A 22,120-nucleotide genomic window follows, 5' to 3' on the forward strand; every position below is an offset into this window, starting at 1 on the left:
AAAAAATGTTGTTGAACATATTTTTCAAATTTTGTTTATATATTTGCTGTGCTTTGATTCGAAGCCCCCCTTCGCTACCGCTCCACCCCAGTTAAACTCATTCCGGAACCAGTTTGAATTTCTGAATGGAGTCATTATGGATTCCAAATAAAATGCAACAACCGATTCCAAATCAATCGGTTTCAGAACCGGTTGTTGCATTTGATTTGGAATCCATACTGACTCCATTCAGGATTCCGAATCAAATTCCGAATGGTTTGACCGGGACTGGTCGTGAGATCCACGACTCTGAATTCACGTTCTCAGTTTCTAGGCCCCCTGGACTTCCTAAATTGCGGCCACGTGAAAAGTCTCAGAAATCAATCGAACTTTTGTGACCTTTATTAGAATACGGGAAGCTGGGGTTCATACTATGTTGCGTTTCGGCTTCGCCTCATCAGAAACCGACACTAACACATTGTCGGAATAGATTAGCACCGGCTTGACGCAAATCCCTTAAAACTAAAACACACTATGTGTTTCAATCAAACGACTGATCAAACGTGATGTCCCGTTCGAGCAGAAGTTCTGTTTATGCCGATGAGACACAAGTGAAGCCGAAACTTGTCTTGGCTTAGCAGGCCTATGCGAAAGCACTATGCTATATTTCACCCTAAAGAGGAAAATTTGGTAAAACCAAAATTTTTCACTAGGGTGAAAATTTGTTGGTAAAAACCAGTCTTTGTACAGGAGGGCACAAATCCTTATTTCATACTGGGGTTCTAGCGCATTTCGTTATTAATATTAAATTTTATTCTTTTCTCTCGCATATATCTCTAATATTCTTCAAATTAAATTAAATAAAAAACACTTGTTGAACAAAATAGAAGTAGATTTGCCAACGGTAAAATTCAGATACATTAGTTTTTTTGACATTGAGTCTCGATTCCACATTTTATCATTAAATGACACATATCAAGTCCATTTATCAATAAATTATCATTTTATTTACTATTTTCAGTGTAAAAATGCTCAGGAATCACAAGGTAAATGTTTCATTTAAGAGAAAATACGGCAAAATGGGGTATTAGGACATTTGATGAAAAAAAGGTTTCTTGACTAAATGTCAAAAATCTAATATTTCTGAATTTTTCTGGCAACAGCCTATTTTTATTTTATTCTATTTTCCACGTTCAACAAGGTCGCTTCAGGCGAAGTGCGCGGGGGCAAACAATTGTCCAAATGATGTGAAATTTGGCATCTGAGTTTACTTTAATATTTGTCACAATTTGAAAAATGAATGTTTTTCGCAATACCCTATTATAGGGCAAGTGATACTATCGTACTGACCATTGAGAATCCTTGCTAACTGGGCTTGACATTTTTTTGGTGACATTCAACGGATATACACTGAATGTCAAAATTTCGTGTCAAATTCACTTTGACAATCAAACTTACATTAATTAGAGATGTGAGCAGATACATTTTCGGTCCAACAAGCGAATCCAATTCGTTAGTTGGACAGATGGTGTGGCTCAACCAGTGAATCACGACTGTATACGAACTTGAAATTACAGTCATTAGTAACTAGTCAAACAAACCTACTATTTCTAGATACATCCCAGCAGGCACAATACGACAACTTACTCTAATTCTAAATCAACATAAACAAGAGGGAAAATTTCTACAGCATATCGTCATCGCACACATTTTTCCAAGGACGCTGTAAACTGCACAATGTACATACTTAGCTATTACTAGCTCCTGCAGAAAAAAGAATCGTTGGATGATGGGTGATGCACATACCGGTTCCGGCATGCAACAAGTCTCGTACTTAATTTTTGTTTCTCTTTCAACTGTGTTACAGCGTAGACAGGAACTTGACTGCCCGACCCCGTTTATGTAATTTATTACAAGCAAGGTACATATATTTACTCGACTGAATACTAGACACGTACCATTCGCATTGGATTGTCAATTAAATTGTACCAAAAGAGATTATAGCTACTAGAAAGCGCTTAATGTTGCTAGCACTGGTCGGACATTGGCTTGCTCTTGCATATGTTAGAGTCACTTTTAGTATATTGTCAAAGTAATGCCAAAGCAGTATATGGTCAATCCGAGAATTCATGTAGACAGTAGCGCTTCGCTCCCTCTGGTGATTATTCCTTTAATCTTACTCCTTTAAAAAATAGAAAGGTAACATAAATCGTTGAATTGCAAGAGCAGGAAACTGTTTTGCTCAACGCTCACAGTTGGTATGATTACTGCATTTGTAGCAACATCCGTTAAATTTCGCAGTGATGGTTGGCGGAAAAAGGGTGTCATAGGAGAATTAAAACGTCATTTAACAGTCAAAGAAAAATGAGGTAACAGCTAGAGCACTGTAGTTAGAGTGCGGCCAAGACGCGTTTGACGTATCCAAACGAGCAGAAATCTGACGTATTTCTATTGTGTTTACGTCAAATTTCATGTTCGTTTGGATACGTCATGGCCTCTTGGCCACACTCTAACTAGAGTGCTCTAGTAACAGCTCACCAATTGAATACTTTTCGGTGACGTCACAACTGAGTGTTCATTTTTGACAGTTCGCTTGTACTGTTTACATGGACTTTGGAGAGAAAATTTCTTTGCGATTTGCTTCGAGCGAATCCAGTCGTCCACAAATTTTTCTACGTCCATGTAAACTGTACAAGCGAACTGTCAAGAAAAGTGAGGTTAACTGTGTCTGTAAAGAACCTAGTACACCAACAAGAATCGCATTGATTTACACCATTCACGCACACGTTACTCGGGATGAAGAAGCCTATTTTTTATGAAGTGAGAGATAGTTGTAGGGGAACTGGTGGTAAAATGAACACGTTAAGCAAAGTTACTATTTTCTAACTAATAAGTGATTGAGATACTACAATCACCTTATACGTTTCTTGTTAGACATGTTTTGTACATATTTGGTGAAAATATTTCGACATAAACACAAGTTTTCAAACATTATTCTTGATTTCAAAACATGTCCAAAAAAGAGACATGTTTATAGCATGTGGGTAAAATGAACATGTGCTGGTGGTAAAATGAACACCTTCTAGTGACCTGCAAAATGTTCTGTATGTATGCAATGCTTAGCGTTGAAAAGCAATTTCCGAGCAATGCCGATGTCCCAGCGGCTCATGAGCATTGCATACACACAGGGCATTTTGTAGGCAAAAAAACTTGTCACGGAAAAATTAAATTTCCATGTAATACTATCCAATTTACAATTCTGTGACATGGAAACACATCTACAAACTTGGGGTTATCCACAGGTGTTTAAACTTTAAGGATCTGTTGGAGAACAGTGAAGATATAGCAACTTGAACTTAGCGATTAATTTTGAGGCTTGGTACTTGGAGCAGCAAGATGGTTCATATTACCCCCACTACAACCTGTTCATTTTACCCCCTTAGACATTTTATTTTCAAACAGCCGTTCCGATTGAGCCGATTTGTCCTGATCCCTACTTATTGCTGTGAAATATCTGCAAGAGGTTCAAGTACTGTCATGTAACACCATTTTCACATTAAAATTAAAATTTCACCACAAAAGACCTTATATTCTACATGCCGAATTTAACATTAACGACAAACATGAATGCCGATTTTGGTTTTCATCATATTTATTTCACATTCGACAGCTTTTTATCGAAAGAAATTATTTCAATATCCTTTGAATACTTGGCAGGTCACGTTTCTGTGAAGTTTGTTCTAAATTCAACTAACATTGACTTGATTTGGCTACCTGTTCATTTTACCCCCCCCCCCCCCCCCCTGTTCATTTTACCCACAAGTCCCCTATATGGTCTTGATTATCACAAAAAATAAACTTAATGAAATATTAATTTGTTTTTGAAAATATGTTCACAGCGTCTTTATCATTTATCAGGTTGTTACCAAAGTTAAAAAAAATCAACGTTGAACGCCCTCTCACCGATTGTGATTCAGAGAGTCGGAATGATTATTTGTTGTTGCCCGTGTAGTTCGGCGTGAGGCTATTTATTTTCCTACGTTAACCCTCCGGCACTCGCGCCGTTGTATTTGATGCAACACTTTCAGAAACTTTAACGAAATCTTTCAGCACCAGCGGCTGCTCATTTGGGGAGCCATTCGCTCGAGTGCCGGAGGGTTAAATATTTGCATGAAAGTCTATCTACCGACAAAATGCGCAATAACTTAACATTGAAATTCACATCCATCAACCTTCTCGCCATTCCACAAGCTGAGCAAGATTCAAGCAAGCCATTTTGACAAATTGCTCAGCTTAACCTCAAAACGGTTACGCACCAGATTTACCGCAATAAGATACAGGCTAACCTTTAACTTAACCACAATAATTTACATCCGACATCCGACGAGTGATGTTAGCTTCCATCCTATAATTTCCATCCCTGAAGGCAAATTCATTTCTGCGGTTCCCGTTTGATACCACGAATCGGAAGCTGGATATTTTCCTTTATGACCCGGTCAAATGCCAAAACCCTAGCCATGAGTGCTTTCCGTTTTCATCCATGTCGGATGGGGAGGATAGTGGCGTTTTGATTATTTATGACTGTCCGTCGTACAGTGGAATGTCATGGTCGAAAATAAAAAATGGAGAAAGGATTTACTCTAGAGCATATTGCACTTGTCAGGTTTCTCCGGTAGAATGTTATGTCTTCTTGTTCATTCACCGGTACGCTGAATTTGTATTGTTTGTGCCAATGTGCCGTGGCATTTGAATCAGATAGGGACGATCAAAAGAAAGTATGGTCGGTGATTGTGAATTAAATGCCAACTGGATTTTAATATGTGAGCCAGAATGAGGCAAAATGCGAGAAAGTTGGGGAAAATATAAAAAAAAATCCTAAAAAGAATCCCTTCCCAGATTTCATCATGGCTATTGGATGATTTCGCTTTTTCTCATTTGACACGGCTCAACGCGATCCCTAATAAACATCTTATGATTCAAGAGCCTAACGACCTGTTCAGGGTATCATCCAAAGAATATGTGGAATCGTTGCACTATATGGGTTAAAGTTCGTGTATAATATTTTTTTTTAATTTGGGATAGCTTAATATTAACGACGATGGTACGAAATCTAAACACACGCGGAGTGATTAATAGCAAATCTGGTTGCACGGTTTACTAAACTATTTTTCTGTTAGCTTTGGCAACCTGGAGTTCCGTATCAACTTCGACTGACGTTTAATTTGAATGAATGTCATTCAAGAGAGCATTTCTTAAGGATTCGTGCAAATTAAATAATTTTGCGTTTGTGCTCAATGTAAAATGCCATTGAAATACTCGCTATTATTTCGGGGAAAACAGACTAAATCGTTCAACAGAGTCAGTTTTTTCCAATTTTCTCAAGACAGCGTCGCCATGGAAAAGTTTGAATTTTGTCGTTTCCCGTATAAATAAATACCATTCCAGAAATCTTTGGAACCATTTCCTAACTATTCATATAATACTCACCATATTGGGAATACTACTGATACATTCCACCATTATAATTCAACTATTATACTACCATACTCATTTTAGTTACCATTTCCAATACCTTCCGTGTATCCTATATTGGAGATTTGTACTACATTGTACTTTTGCGCTAGAGTTTAATATTTCTCTGGTGGTCTTTGTTATTCGCATATCTGTTCACGCTGCTCCAAAAACCTGCAGCTTAACATGATCAAAAATCCTTGTCTTGCAATATTACGGCGATAACTCAGTTGGATAAAGCTACAGTCCAGTTAGTCTCAACCAAACTCTCATCGGAAGATTGCGTGTAACAAAATGAAATTTCATCAATCGATTAAATTGAAATGTGAAAGAGAAGACATTTTTTTTTCTGCGCCAATATTTTATACATCGCTAGATCTAAAATATGCATGCCACCATAATCCGTATAGTTCTTGAATGGTATGTTGTCAAAATGTATATGGAAAATCGCATATTTTGGTATGGTGACTGTTCTTAACGACCCGTTGTTTGTATGGTCGAGCATGGAAAAACGACACTGGTTATGTTCGATATTAGGCCAGGGAATGGTTAATCTATTGTTGAACGAACCATATTGAAAATGGTTTTTCGACGATTGATACAATGGTTGGCATATGGTAAACATTTATGCGGGTTTGTATTGAAACAAAATGTGAACGATGGTTATCTTAATCACTAGCGGTTTAAGACCTCCGGAAACAAATAGTGTTTTTATGACGTCGCACGAATCATAGACAAAAAAGAGCTATGCGACCGCGATGTCCGACAGGATCGAATACATAGAAGAGCTTCAGAGGAAGAGTACGCGTTTATAGTTGACTGCGAGATTCAAGCTCAGACGAATTGCGTACCAGACGCAAATACCTGCGGACGCTTTTCCACCCCGTGGTGGAACAAAGAGGGCTCTGACTTCAACGCAGAGAAAGCTTCCATGTATAACTAGATTCTGAAGGTTGAAACGCTCGACAACTTGAGGAAGTATACGACATTGGAAACGAAAATGAAATGCTTAATGAAATTCCAAAAAAATGCGGATTTTAGTGCTGGTTTGTCAACAACTTAACGATAGAAACATCGATGAGTACTCTTTGGGGCACTGCCCGACGTTCGCGTAACCATAACAATACCAATGAAAGCATGGAATACTCCAACCATCTGTATTTCAATTGCTTATTTTCAGTTAAGTGAATATAGTATATGGGGCTAATTCAGATTGTAGACGTTCGGTTCATTTCTGAAATAGTTTAAACCATCTGCTACTAGTCTATGTTCGCTTACTCTTCGAATTGTACAAAAAAGATGGTGAAGAGAGGATTCATCGCGTTCTCTTGACTTTTCGTTTCATGTCTACTGTTCGGCATAAAATTAACTTTATTCAATTGGACTGTATGCGACTGTATGTCACTTGTTATGGTTGGTCAGTAATAGTTACGACTTTTGGTGTTTTATTAGCGGTGTTCCCTCGTCGCCGTCCTTGAAATATTAGAAATCTTTGTAATACTAATCGTCGCGGAAGAAGAATCGGAATTGTACCGTTTCGGAGTCGTAACGGTATCGGAATCTTTCACTACTGTTGGACTGTACTTCACTTTCACTATCTTTTGTCGGGGCGAAATTTAAAACAAAACTGTTTTCATCAACCGGAGATTGTTACAAAGCGTTCGAAAATGCTGTATGGCAAAAATTTAAACATTGCTGAGTATTTTCAAAGACTGGACTGCAATTCACGCAGTCATCAGGGTGTGTGATGATGCTAATTGAGTTCTTGTCGCTCGGTCTCACGAACACTTCTGCAGCTTCCTGATTGAAAACAATTATTTTACACCAGCTAGTGATGTAGTGTTTGTGTCATGTGACGTGTACGTACATGAGCCGTAGAAAAGTCTATTGTGGTAATGACGTCGGTGGCTCATCAGTAGCGACCAAGACGGATACAGGTGTGCACATTTTTTTCTGTGTGTGAGTGCGGTTGTCATTTTTCTTTGATGAAGCCGAAAAAACAAGAGTATATGAAAAGGAAAATCACAAACGAATGACGTAGTGGGCCTTTCTGTTGCCATAAGTTTTGTTTCGGTTCGGTCATAGTTAATTTAATCGGTTTTTTCGAGGTAAAAAGTGTCCATAAGTGTTCTAGTCGGTAGATCAGAGGTGAAGCTCGGCCTTTTTTTCATTTTTCATCGTAGCCTAAAAATCAGGATGCTCGTACGGATGTTTATGTTTACTTCAGGGGCCCCGGCCGCCATGCTCAATTTTGCAAGTATAATATTAATACACTCAAAAATGTCAAATGTTCCCACCTTTCTCTCCATCTGGCTGGATGTTGTTGGCTCGAATCAAAACTTGTCGAAAGTAAACAAAGTTCATTTCATATCGTCAACCTGGTGCCCAGGTGGTGAAATCAACGGGGTGCTGGAGCGTTGCCAAAAAAATTTTATTTCCTGATTAAATTTTACTAAACTTCCCAGTTTAACTCAACCGGAATGCTGGCTGGTTCTAATTCGTATTCCGGCTCCGGTGTCACAACCGATTCAAGTTAGAATATTCAAGGGGTACCATTTCGATGCGGCTTAGCCGCATAACCGAGGTCTAGGAACTGAAGCGGCGCAAAACCGCTGAGGATCCGCCGGGCGAGGTGGCCACCGACCCGCCGTCGAAAGCAAGCGAACCTGTGATCCACTCGTTTGCCCGGCTTACTCAAACATAGGGGCTAACCCTAGTTTAAGTCCGACTGAGCGGTAGCGAATCAAAACTCGTCGAAATGTCAATTGACGATAGGTTCATCCAGAGTGTTCTTTTGTGTTTACATTTTGCTAGCGTTGCCAATTTTATTTTGTGTCCAGCACCCAATGTGGCTACGCCACATCGCTTTTGCGCGTGCTGTCCGACTTCGCTACCGCTCAGTCGGACTTAAACTAGAGATAGCCCTCATGTTTGAGTAATCCGGGCAAACGAGTGGATCACAGGTTCGCTTGCTTCCGATGGCGGGTCGGTGGCCACCTCGCCCGGCGGATCCTCGGCGGCTTTGCGCCGCTTCGGTTCCTAGGCCTCGGTTATGCGGCTAAGCCGCATCGAAATGGTACCCCTTAAACATTCTAACTAGAATCGGTTGTGTCACCGGAGCCGGAATACGAATTAGAACCAGCCAGCATTCCGGCTGAGTTAAACTGGGAAGTTTAGTAAAATTAAATCTGGAAATAATTTATTTTTGACAACGCTCCAGCACTCCGTTGATTTCACCACCTGGGCGCCAGGTTGACGATTTGAAATCAACTTTGTTTACTTTCGACAAGTTTTGATTCGTGCCAACAACATCCAGCCCCCAGGTGGTGAAATCGTTCGGGGTGCTGGAGCGTTGCCAGAAAATTTTAATATCCAGGTTAAATTTTACTAAACTTCCCAGTTAAGCTTAACCGGAATGTTGGCTGGTTCTAATTCATATTCCGGCTCCGGTGACACAACCGATTCTAGTTAGAATGTTTAAGGGGTACCATTTCGATGCGGCTTAGCCGCATAACCGAGGCCTAGGAACCGAAGCGGCGCAAAGCCGCCGAGGATCCGCCGGGCGAGGTGGCCACCGACCCGCCATCGGAAGCAAGCGAACCTGTGATCCACTCGTTTGCCCGGCTTACTCAAACATAGGGGCTATCTCTAGTTTAAGTCCGACTGAGCGGTAGCGAACTCGGACAGCACGCGCAAAAGCGATGTGGCGTAGCCACATTGGGTGGTGGACACAAAATAAAATTGGCAACGCTAGCAAAATGTAAACACAAATGAACATTCCAGATGAAACTATCGTCAATTAACATTTCGACAAGTTTTGATTCGAGCCAATAATATGGGCCCTCACTTTTACGCGTGCTGTTTGACTTCACTACTGCTTAGTCGGACTTAAACTAGGAATAGTATGTTTGAGTAAACCGGGCAAACGAGTGGATCACAGGTTCGCTTGTTTCTGGTTCAGCGACCACCTCGCCCGGCAGATCCACAGCGGCTTTGCGCCGCTTCGGTTCCTAGGCCTCGGTAAGGCGGCTATGCCGCATCGTAATGGTACTCCTTAAACAAAGGTTAGTTACCGGAAACCAGTAAAGTTCAACCACAAATAAGCCGGAATTGTGGGTGGATCCAATTCGTATTTATTTATTTATTTATTTATTAAAATAATTCATTTGACAAAAAATAGTCTTAATGAATAGCAGGAGTCAAGTCATAAAAATAGCAGACCGTGAAACTTTCTGTGCGAACTTGTGCGATGGTTCACCAAACTCGAACAAATCCTCGACCGTAGAGAAAGTTCGAATACATGCGGTTATCGGTTCATTGAATCCAAACGTCGTACGGTGGAATCTAGGATGTAGTAAGCCAGATGAGCGTAGAGAACGTTGCGAGGCACGAAAATCAAAAAGGGCCTGTCTTCGGGGAGTCAATTTTAGCGTTAAGAAGCTTTGCTACGAATACTACTGTCTGCGTTGTTCCAGTGTGTCGAGACCGATCAAGCGATATGGAGCAGGATACGGTGGAAGGTCTAGAGGATTCCGCCATGGAAGGTCTCGTAGTGCGAGTCGGACAAATCTCTTCTGAACTCGTTCAGTCCGTAAGTTCCATGTATGCTGATGGGGGCTCCAAATCAAAGAATCTAATCTAAACTAAGAAGAACCAAAAACTAATGTAATAACTATGGAGGCCCAATGCTGCCTGTGTGGCACTCACACGTATTCAGATTAGCAGGCTATACCGGTTAGCTGAGTGCTTTGTCGGCGTATACCAAGGTGGGTTCTGAAACGAACGATCAACGACGAATCAAATGACATCCGGGAATCCAACTTGCTAACTCACCATCTTTTTGTGGATTTAAAGGAGGCGTACGAATCAGTGGAAAGAAGCAAAATATGGCACGAATGACGCTGGATGGGTAAAAGTCAAGCATCAAAATATCCGATTCGATTGTGACGTTAGATGATAGCGTTGATCGCAGAGCAGTGGAGGAGCCTGTGAGCATCGGACTGACTATAAAATTTTACAAGACGAAGTACATAGCAGTAGGAGTGGGTGATTTCGAAACGGTTTTCTCAAAATTTTGCCTTGAAAAAGTTGTTTTTTTTTGCATCCGACTTTCCCGACTCGTTGTTTGACAACATCGATTTTATTAACTTAAAAAAATTTATCTGGACTGTACATGTAGCGCGAATGCTGTGAGAGTCCAGTTAATGTTATGTTCAGAAGGGAACCTAGAAGAGGACGATCCTGCACCCGCTAGCTGTATGCATTCGAGGAATATGTGGGTGCAGAGGAAGTTCAAGAGAACTGGAGAATGACAGCCTTAAATCGAGTAACCTAGAAATCTGAGATACATGCGGTCAAGATGATAATGATCATTACTAGGTGGCTTTCCCCGTTGATCGTAAGTTGCGAAGAAAAGAAGACCGACGTTTACAACTCTTTTTCAATGTTGTTCAATGCTTAAATTAGAAGCATTGTGTGGAAGATGTACTTTACGTACCTCCTTCCTGCTGGATGGGAAATAGCCAGTTTACTGCCAGTCATTACCGTCGAGCGTCAGGTACGTCTCGTCGTCCATGATCACATCCAAGTTGCGCTTTGCAGGGAAGACACCCTGGACGAGTATCTTCAACTGCTGCTTTTGGGTGGCCACTTGCGCTTCCGACACGGCCGACCTCGACTTCCGCTTCCTCATGCTGATTTCCATGTTGGCCAAATACTTTTTAACCATCTGGCCGGTCACACAAACCTCCCGGCACTAGGCGTGGAAAGATTTCGCCACCCTGCCTACCGTTATTCGCTTCAGTGCTTGTTGCACCTTCCGGTCAAGCCAAAACTGTCGGACGGCTGGAACCCGGCATGTGCTTGATGCTCTCACCTGGCACCAGGATCTTGTGCATGGGCACTCAGCTGTAGCCGGCCGAAGTGCGCCACGATGACTCACTTCTTCGCTCTAGCATGAAGTCGGCGGTAGTTAGAATCCATCGAACGTAGTCGCTGCACTGTTTTCGCCCTGGCTGCCGTAAACGAACTGGGGTCCTACTCTCTCAATCACGTCATTTTGTGACCGGAAGATGGAAATATTCTTCTAGTCACTAGGTGACCTGACTTGAAAAATGGGCTCAAAATCGGTAAGAGTTGTCTCTTTTCACCTAAACGCTCGGGTTGGGGTTTCCGCATTTTTTTTTAAATTATAATTCTTGATAGAGTTGATCAATTCGGATGCTTTATTAGTCAAAAGAACCGGATATTCTTGTAGTTCATATCAATGTAGACTGGACCACCATGGTATGGTCTAAAAATATCGGAGTTATTCCGCATTGCGTTGGGGAAAGTTGGTTAAAATGGAAGTTTTCTGTGAGACTAACCTAAAACTGTTTTAAAATGCTGAAGTAGCTGAAATAATAAAATAATGAAATAATGTGGTACCCTCGTAGTCCGCAATAACTCCGGTGGTTTAAGACCGTGGTGGCCCAGCCTCCTTTAGTATGAACTACAAGACTGTTTTGACGTATAAAGCATCCTCTGTCAAAAAATAAGAAATTTAAAGAAAAAAACTTGCGTCAACTAGAAAATTTGTTAGCGGCCATTGCTAGGTTGTTTTGACGTTTGAGTTGTTGGTGTTAGTGAGTGCAATGGCTCGACCGTGATAAATCTCTACCCCGAAACTGCACTTTTTAATTTCAGTGCAAATCAATGGAACATGATGTCGGTGTTTTGATAACGCTTATATAAGAGAAGTGCAATTTCAGTGCAAAGAACTACCGCTGTAGGCCGTCAGGGTAACAATTTAGCACTGGGTGGAAATATACCCTTTTTGTGTATACACTCCGTAAACTGATTATGCTATACCATAGCGATGACAGATATGTGGCGTTGTGTTTTTTTGCGCTTGTTTTTGGTCGTGAAAAAGGCGGCCATCGTAGTTATGAGAGAAAGTTTCGAGCCACGGTGAGCGAACGACGTCGTGTGTTTTTTGCCCCGCTTGGACGTTTTTTCGCTGGACAAAACCAGCCAGTTCGCTGGACAAAACCAGTATTTTCCGCAAAAGGGCCGACCCGTGGTTCGACAACTAGTGCTTTGGTGTCCGGTCGCCGGAAAAGGAAGCTAAGCGCCAAGGAGCAACTCGTTTCCCCGGCTAAGTATAAAGGACCCAGAATACGCCTTTCAGCTTTCGCTGTGAAGGATCAGCCCAATGAGCCTAGCTCTCCTTTACAGCTGAACATCAAGGAGAGCGAAGCAGGGTGGCCAAAGGTGCCCCCTGGGAAGCACATAGCGGTGACTTCTGGGATCTCTCGCAGGGAGCGAGTTGATCCGGCGATAATTCGTCATCGTCGCTCACCTCCCTACCTAACAGTCAAGGACCGCTGCCGGAACAGCCAACGAAAACCAGCAGGAGAACACGGCCGTTGGAGTCCCGGCCGGTCGGGAGAAAAACCGTCGTTTTTTCGGCATCGTCAACAGCAGAGAGTATTAAGAAACGACCAGTAGTGGAGAGTGGATCGGAGAAAAAAACACGGTCAAAATAAGTTTATTTGTTTTTTTCCTTTTTGTTTTGATACGAAAATCCGAAATTCCGGTAGAAGTACCTAGGCCGCCCTTAAAAGAAGGGTCCGCCGGGCAAATTTATATAAGAACGCGAGTAGTGTACAAACCCCTATTTACAACGCTTATACTGAGAGTGCCAACGCTAATCCGTTGGGTGACGCCTACAGAATTGTGATGGCCAAGACCAAAGGGGGCTCTTCACCCCCAGAACGGTCTCCGGACCGGTTGGCGACGATTATCGAAGTACTCTTCCCGTCTCGAGCCACAAGCCCCTGGCCACCAGCACTACGAGACAGTGCGGGCACGGTCGAAATGGTGGCTCCGGTGACGAATGAAGAACTACTCGTAGTGGCTAGCAATGAACAAAGCTCCAGGGGCGGATGAAGTTCCAAACACGCTCTCAAGTCAGCGATCATAGCGAACCCGAACATGTTCAGGTTAGTTATGCAGAGGTGCCTTGACGAGTGCCGTTTCCCCGATAGATGCAAAAGGCAGAAATTGGTGCTGTTGCCGAAGCCCGGGAAGCCGCCAGGCGACCCATCGGCGCAAGACCAATCTGTCTGATCGACACGACTGGCAAACTGCTTTAGAGGATTATCCTCAACAGGCTAACCCCGTACGCGGATGGTACGGACGGCCTGACAAGCAACCAGTTTGGCTTTCGGAAGGGTAAGTCCACAGTGGACGCTCTCAACTCAGTGATAAATACTGCCGAGATAGCGATCCAACGAAAAAGGCGATGCATTCGATACTGTGCGTTAGTGACACTTGACGTAAAGAACGCATTCAACAGCGCAAGCTGGGATGCCATCGCGCTCTCGTTACACCGGCTTAGCCTACACAGACCCACTGCTGTACGAGACCGATGCCGGTCAGAAAAGGGTTCCGGTTACCGCCGGAGTCCCGCAGGGCTCGATCCTAGGCCCGGTGCTATGGAACCTAATGTATGACGGGGTTCTGAGACTGAAGTTCCCTCCTGGGGTCAAGATCGTCGGCTTTGCCGACGACGTAACCTTGGAGGTCTACGGGGAGTCAATTCCTGAGGTAGAACTAACCGCAGACCACGCGATCAGCACGGTGGAGGAATGGATTAGCCCGAGAGGCCTGGAGCTCGCTCATCATAAGACGGAGGTAGTTATCGTCAACAACCGCAAGTCGGCACAACATGCAGTTATCCATGTGGGAGAAGTCGCGATCACTTCACAGCGAAGTCTGAAGTCTCTCGGAGTCATTATAGACGACAAGCTGACCTTCGGCAGCCATGTCGACTATACATGCAAGAGAGCATCGACTGCTGTTGCGGCTCTATCGAGGATGATGTCCAACAGCTCAAAGGTGTGCGCCAGTAGACGTAGGTTACTGGCAGGCGTTGCCGTATCTATCCTCAGGTACGGCGGCCCGTCATGGTCAAGAGCACTGAAGGTAACCAGTTACCTGCAGAAACTGAAGAGCACCTACCGCGTGATGTGCCTCAGAGTGATATCTGCTTACCGCACGGTATCACACGATGCATCCTGCGTGATAGCGAGCATGATGCCAGTCGGGCTGGTCATTCGGGAAGATGAGGAGTGTTTCGAGCTGCGTGGAAATAGAGGAGCCCGCGAGCGCACCAGGGTGACCTCGGTCGCCAGATGGCAGCGTGAGTGGGACAACTCCTCGAAAGGTAGGTGGACCCACCGGCTGATACCTAGCATATCGAGCTGGGTGGGAAGACCCCATGGGGAAGTTCACTTCCATCTGACACAATGCCTGTCAGGCCATGGCTGTTTCCGACAGTACCGCCACAGGCTCGGGCACGCGGAGGTCTCAGCCTGCCCGGACTGCCCAGGTGTAGACGAAACTGCCGAACACATACTGTTCGTATGTCCTCGGTTCGACGTCGAAAGAAGAGCAATGCTTGACGTCTGTGGCTGGGACACAACCCCTGATACAATTATTCAGCGGATGTGTCAATCGGTGGAGAAGTGGATCGCAGTCTCGGCTGCTACTACCCAGATTGCCTGTAGGCTACAGATAATCTGGCGAACCGAGCAACAGACGACGGGCACGACTAACTAGTGATTGGTTAGTTGGAGCGAAAAAGGCCAAGCGCAAAAAAGGGAGTGAATGGTCTGTTCATGCTGAGGCAGGTTTGGTGCAGCGACTGGCAACCGCGTAAGCGGTAAACCCAGCCACCCCGAAGCAAGACAGAAGAGTGAGTGTATAGGCGTATAAGTGGACTGCCTCATGCCAAGACGGGAGGGTCGTAGCGTAGTATGTTGGGACTTAGCTATCAATGCCTCATGGCGTGGCAGAGGAGTGAAAGGGTGAGCATTCAAGTCAGTCTCACACGGCATGTTAAGGGTGAGCACAAAAGTCAGCCTCACATGGTATGGTAGAGGCTAGCACAAAAGTAAGCCTAGCAAGGAATGAAAAAGGTGAGCATACAAGTCAGCTTCGCATGGTATGTCAGAAGTGGGGCCTAAGAAAAATGTCCCACATGGGATGCCAGGGGGAGTGACAGGGGTATAATAGAGTGGCACGATCGAGAGTGAACCAGGTGATAGGGTGAGCATCCAACTCAGCCTCACATGGTATGGGAGAGGCGAGCACAAAAGTAAGCCTAGCAAGGAATGAGTAAGGTAAGCACACAAGTCAGCCTCGCAAGGAACGAAAAAGGTGAGCACAAAAGTCAGCCTCATGTGGAGTGTTAGAGTGAATCAAGGTGCGATAGAGAGAGCACCCAAATAAGCCTCATAGAGGATGTATGAACGCGTGAGCGAGAGTGAATGAGTACATCAAGTACAGCCATCCCCCCAGAAGTAATACCGAGAGGTAGTTCCTGGGGGGAACGATGGCGGAGCCCAATGGAGTTTAGTCGGTATTAATGGCAGCGTCACCATTCGAGCCCGACACGTCCCCAGTACACCCCGTGCGGTAGCTTGGAAGCACGTGTACTGGGCTAGGACGTAAAGGTCTTCTCCATTGTAAAAAAACGCTTATCCTCAGCTACTCATTGCAACAAAAACGTTTTTACTCAAAAATGAGTAAAATTTGTTTGAAGGTTCAATATGATGTCTGATCGAAGTAGGTCATCTCTATCCGACATTGGTACTACATCATTCCGACTAGCCTCACCTACTCTTACTCATTTTTGACAAGGAACGGTTTTTTCACAAATGAGTAGATTTGACTCATTTTTGACAAAAACCGTACCTTGTCGAAAATGAGTAAAAGTAGGTTCATTTGGTATCCGACATTTCAGTGGCTATGTTACTATCCGCATCGTGAGCCTGTCATCACACCGCATTCAAGTTATTCCCAGTTTACCGTTCTTCGGTTCGTTATTAGAGCGCTGGGAAAAAGCTAGCTTTGTCGCGCTTAGAATCGATGACGCACGATCATAGATAGTTGTCAGAGCAATGTTCTGTCCTTGAAAGTTTTTGACGTCAATCATCTGTCAGAGCACAGTGAATCTTTCAAATATCTTAAAATATGCTTCTTAGAGGTCTACCGTTACGTAAACTTATTCCAGATATCCAATTACTATCTAAAATATGAAAACAATTCATCGACTGATTTATCAAGTGTCTCTAGACTAAAACTATTCAGCAGAAAACCGTCGTATTTCAGATAAACTACGTTCTTCGAATTCCTCTGTGAAATTCAAGAGCTGAAAAAATGTAATCGGCATTGAAAACAAGTAGGCAATCTTCGGTATAGATTTCAATAACTGACTCAAAGGTAAAAGCATTCCATCGCATCCCTACTCCCTAGATCCGTTTCACTGCTCGCTGAATGTATACAAAATATCCTAGCTCCGGTGTGTCGCGCCTGCGACAGAAAACATGCAATAACAACCACCCTACTCAATTTTTTACATTATTCTCTCTCTCTCTCTCTGTCTCTATTTCAGATGATCGAAGCACCACCGGTCTGGGGATTGAGTGAGCCATCATCGCCACCGTCACCATCGGCTAGGAGGCATTGAATTCTATTGCAACGGACTACAGTTACCACAGTAGCAGTGCATGAGCTTATAGTTGAAAATATTGAACCCAGACCCTGCCACAGCCTTTGCTTTGAAAAATGGATACTGAGCCGTCGTCACCTGCGTGTGAGCTCGTAATTATTCACCGTTGGAAGCCCATGCTGAGCTATTCAGACCAGCACCAATTTCCGCTTTCCACTAGAGCGAGAAAAAGATAAACGGGATCCGCTAAACCTGTCCGCGGGGGCTGCTGCAATCGAATACTGCTGAAATGGGAAGGGTTCGTTGGAGGGGGGGGGGGGCACTAGTCGAAGCAGCCTTGGGTCAACAGGAACGACAAGTGGGTGGTGTTCCGGAGCTAACGGTGTCGACGCTAATGATCAGTATCTGCGACGACCACGACAGCAGCGGCAATGGTGCGGAAGCTATGACCTAACGATGACGACAATGAAATCGTTTGTGTTTACAGTCAGTGTCAACAGTTAAAATTATTACAACCCGTTGGAAGTTGCCAGCAAACGAGCAGTGCTGAGTGGATAGCGATGGGGATGCTTGGAGGTGGTGTAATGGATTGTCGTTAAATTTGCTCGTCTCGTCTGCCCTTTATTGTGCAAAGTGTTTTTTATGGGCGAATTGATGTTGCTTCTGTGGGTGGTGCTTAGGAGGGCAGTGTAGCTAGCTTACTTCACGGGAAAGGATTGAATTTTTATTTTATTTATCACTAATAGATTTGTTTCCAAAATTACCACACTGAATGGTGGATGCTTTCCGTCATCGACCATGTGTGCTGATTGTTTCAATATATCTTTCTAGCTGGTTGACAGTTTGTGAAAGTAAAAACGTACTCTTTTATTCCCGTTAATTTATTATTTATTCGATTTTTGTTTGCGTCCAATACTTTTCAGCAAAATATAGCACCACTGACGAAAATACTAATAGTGAATTCAGTGGGAGTGTGAAAGCGCCAACCGCCCGGTTATGAGATAAGTGTCGCAAGTAAACGGAGTGGAGTGAAAGGGACCGAAAAAGTGATAATAATAATTAAATTACCCATATAGTTGCAATTAAGGGCACAGTAAATTTCGAAGAACGGCAAGTGTTAACATCGTAGCAAGCACCAAATGACCGCCGATAGCGAAGGGTGACCGCATCCTGCAGAAATCGTGCTGCAGCAGTGGTTAACCGGCTATTATTCAATGTAATTTGCATCGGCATTGATGGCGCTCAGAGTGATGCTTGCCGGAGTGGAGATGGTTCAATCGCCGGTGACGGTTTCCACACTGGATCCGTTGGTTCCGAACCCGGGTGATGGCACCTGGAACGGAACATCATTCCCAGTGCTCACTACGACCGGTACGGATTTGGCGAACGAGACGACCATGCTGTCCTCGGGCGACCGGATTGCGGAGGTGGCCATTTTGTGTTTAAAAAGTTTAATCTTCGGATCAATCATCATCGGGGCTGTGCTTGGGAATGCACTCGTTATCATTTCGGTGCACAAAAATAGGAAGTTAAGGTAAGTGTTGGTTGACTGACGTAATGGTGCTAACTGAGCAATCTTTGCCGGGTAAGGGAAGAGTGTAAGCAAATTACTTCACATTTTTTTATTCAATTCATTTGTTTGATAAGGCACGTTTTCGTTAGCTTAACCCCCCTTAACCCAGCCATTATTTCACCAAAAAAATAAAGTTCGTGGGAATCGACTACTGATTCACCACCATGTGCTGTAAGTCCTAACTTCTCTTAAGGAAGTTGGATTGATTTGCAGTCTTCGACAAAGTTGTAGGCAGTGAAACTATCTTCCTTATTTTCACTAGCAACGATAAACTGGTGCATACATTGTTACCTAGCAGCGAAAATGTAATGATTTCTCCAAGTAAATTGTGGAAAAATTCTATTCGGTAGCTAGATTCATTCGATTTGGCTCAAATTTGGAACGCTCTTGGTAGAATTAGGAACCGACTCGGGAGTATGCTGATGAAGGACATTTTTTCTTGTCACTGATCATTAATAGGTGACATAGCTGGAATACAGATTAAAAGTTTTCGAAACAAACTGATTCTTTTTATTAATTTTTTATGGTGTGCCCTGTAGTTTCATAAACTTAAAATAATCCTTAACACGATGTTCTAGGCCACGAAGCGAATAATTACTCATATTTCAGTAATTACTAAATTATTTAGAGCCAAAAATATATGACACATTGTATTTTAAATAAGTCATAGTTTAAAAATATCTTAGCCCCTACATGTCCATGTTGTTTTGTTTCATGTTTTTTAAACACAAACAGTGATCAAACAATTATAACTTTTCTTGTAAGCAAGATTTGCTCACAAAACAAGGAAGGCTAATAACTGGGACTATTTTTTAGAGCAGTAAAAGTTACAAGTATTATCAATAGAACACTGAAGTTATTGAAATTAGTCTGATTTTGTTAGAACAGTGCTACCAGGGACTGTTCCAGGTGACGAAAATAAATGAAATTTTGATATATTTTTGTTTTTACATTTCTTACGAAAGAAATGTATAGAATTCGCTCAAACTTTGAAAACTTTTTCCGAGACCCGGAGGGCCGAGTCACATATACCAATCGACTCAGTTCGACAAATTGAGACAATGTCTGTATGTGTGTGTGGGTATGTATGTATGTGCACTAATGTCATGTAATTATCTCAGCAACCGCTCAATTGATCTTAACAAAATTAGTTTCAAATGAAAGGCCTAACGTTGCACATTTGACACTATTATTTTTGTTTTTCGATAGGTTGTTTACTTTCTGAGATATGGATGATTTTATCAAAACACAAATGGTTTAAAGCAAATCGCTTTCAAACAAACCAACGCAGCCTTATTATGTGCATATAATTAGAAAGCCTATTGGTACTTAAGCCAAAAGACCAAAAAATTGAATTATTAGTTTAATTCGAACGGGCGGGTTCGCTCCCGTCATACCTCTGTTCACTGGGCAAGGGACCAGAAATCGACAGTCTTCATTAGCTCTGTCACCCACCGAAGTACGATGGGTAATGAACTAAAAATTAGACATCAGACGATTATAAAAACCCGGGCCTTGGTATCTAGCGGGGAAATTAAATAGATCAAATGTGTTGGGGTGATCAGGTGCCGTTGTGTGTGGTTCCTCGCTTTGCAGGCAGGGTACGATCACCGTCACCAATGGGATAAACATATGTTCTTTCTGGGATGTCACCATACCCAGGGATAGCATAAGGGTTAGTGCATTGGGCCGGAGTCTCAAAGGTTGCGAGTTCGAGTCTCGCCTCTGGGGGGGGAATTTTTTTCACATGATTGCTTAGCTTCACTCACCATTTCCGATCGTTTTTCCCCGTTGGATACCACCAGTCCTAAATAAGGTATTGGCACTTAAGCCAAAAGACCAAAAAAAAATTGAATTATTAGTTTGGCGCAAGACAAAATCTTTTGAAACTTGAATGTCTTATATCAGATTGCTTAGAAATTGTATCACTGTATGCAGGCATGTTAGCACAAGCTGATGAATAGATTCTCTTCACGGAATTTTGATTCGTTTGGGAAATTTGTTCCTTTTATTTTTCAAAACAAATGAAACACGTGGTGCAAAAATCAGTCAGCTGATTGCTGAACGATACGCTTGTGTGCGTGCCACTTCATATCGGTATAGTACTTTTACGCACACAGATGCTGCACGTAACCCGTACATAGCCGAACATAACCGAACCTTTGTTGTGATTTTGGCGTCGCTTCACCTTAACTAAAAATGAGATCGTTACATACAGAGTATTGCTTTACGGGTGTTTTAGGAGCAAAAATAAACCGATTTTGAATATCGAAGTATGAAAACACATCTGCGTGATTCAAGGAATTCGATTCCGAAAACATTTTGTGAATTAACTTAATAAATAATTAACTACCTAGTTCCTGAAATTATTACGCAACTTCACTTCAAAGCCAAAACAATATGTAAATTCACTTCAAAGTGAAAATTTGTCCAGAGTTGATGTATTTATCCGTTGGATTAAGCATTGGGTTCAGTCGTGAGATAGACGTTGGATAGTATATGAATGCACATATCACCAAGTAATCCACCTAATAGTGAGAAAATAGATTTCTAACATAATTCATATTAAACTCGTAGCATCACCGAGAGCAACTGTGTTTGTGAATAACAAAATTCTAGTGAAAGTTTATCTTCTTTTGAAAGATTATTGTTATACTAATTATGGCGTAAAAATTATCAGTTGCATTATGCATAATAAAGATGAAAGGAATCAAAATTTCACCCTATATACAAAAATAATGTCACATGGCATTGTAATTCTCTCTCACTCACGCGAGAAGAAGCTTATCCGATGTCCAACTTCCCACTCCGTCTCCACAAACAGCGTGAGAATAATTTTCCGATTAAATTTATTTGATTTTTTCCTTCTCACCGGAGAAGGTGATAATATTTTAATTTCGTGGAAATCAATAAAAACGTCAAAATATACACTTAATTTCAAAGAAAAGCGGCAAAGAAATATGATAGACTATTTTTTTTCGTGTTTTGGAATAGCGACACTAAAACAGCGAGCGCAAAAAGGATACCGTGATAAACTCATTCGCTCATTCTCCGGCGGTTTTATTTATCTGGAGGAATAACACGTTATATTTATCCGGAGAAGTTGTGTGAGTGCCAATAACGTTTCGTGTGAAAATGTGAGTTTTATTGTCGCAGTAGCAAATTATCCGGACGCATTGGTCACAGCATTAACCATCATTTATCAATCCTCACTTGTCGCCCCTCTCCACCCCCGATCTCTCCCAATTGTGTTCGTGGCAACTGCCGCGACCCAGATCTACCCTGATATTTTCAAATCCATTTCTAAGATGTGTCATAAGATCTTCAATTAATCTGAAATATTTGTTAGTATCCAAGCTAATTTAATCTTGCGAATTTGTTCAGGTTAAACAAAACAAACCTATATTTGTCCTCTGTTTCCCTATAAATAGTTTTCCATTTTAGTGTAGAACAAAGCCACTTGCGGAAATGAACTAAGTATTACATTCTATACTTGAAAAAGAAAATATTTGTGGTCCTGGAAAAATTTGCAAAATATTTGTATTATTAGAAAACTATAA

General features: G+C 42.5%; 1 protein-coding gene across 1 annotated transcript in view; it reads left to right on the forward strand.

Moving 5' to 3' along the window:
* Window positions 1-22,120, forward strand: part of LOC131695083 (octopamine receptor beta-3R-like) — a 190,288-nt gene that overhangs the window by 91,282 nt on the left and 76,886 nt on the right. The window contains exon 2 of the mRNA XM_058983615.1: window positions 17,911-18,521. Coding sequence (XP_058839598.1) covers window positions 18,223-18,521 — 299 coding nt within the window. The 5' untranslated portion in view covers window positions 17,911-18,222. The remainder of the gene's footprint in view (window positions 1-17,910; window positions 18,522-22,120) is intronic.

The sequence above is a fragment of the Topomyia yanbarensis genome, chromosome 1 (genome assembly GCF_030247195.1).
Source record: "Topomyia yanbarensis strain Yona2022 chromosome 1, ASM3024719v1, whole genome shotgun sequence".
Lineage (NCBI taxonomy): Eukaryota > Metazoa > Arthropoda > Insecta > Diptera > Culicidae > Topomyia > Topomyia yanbarensis.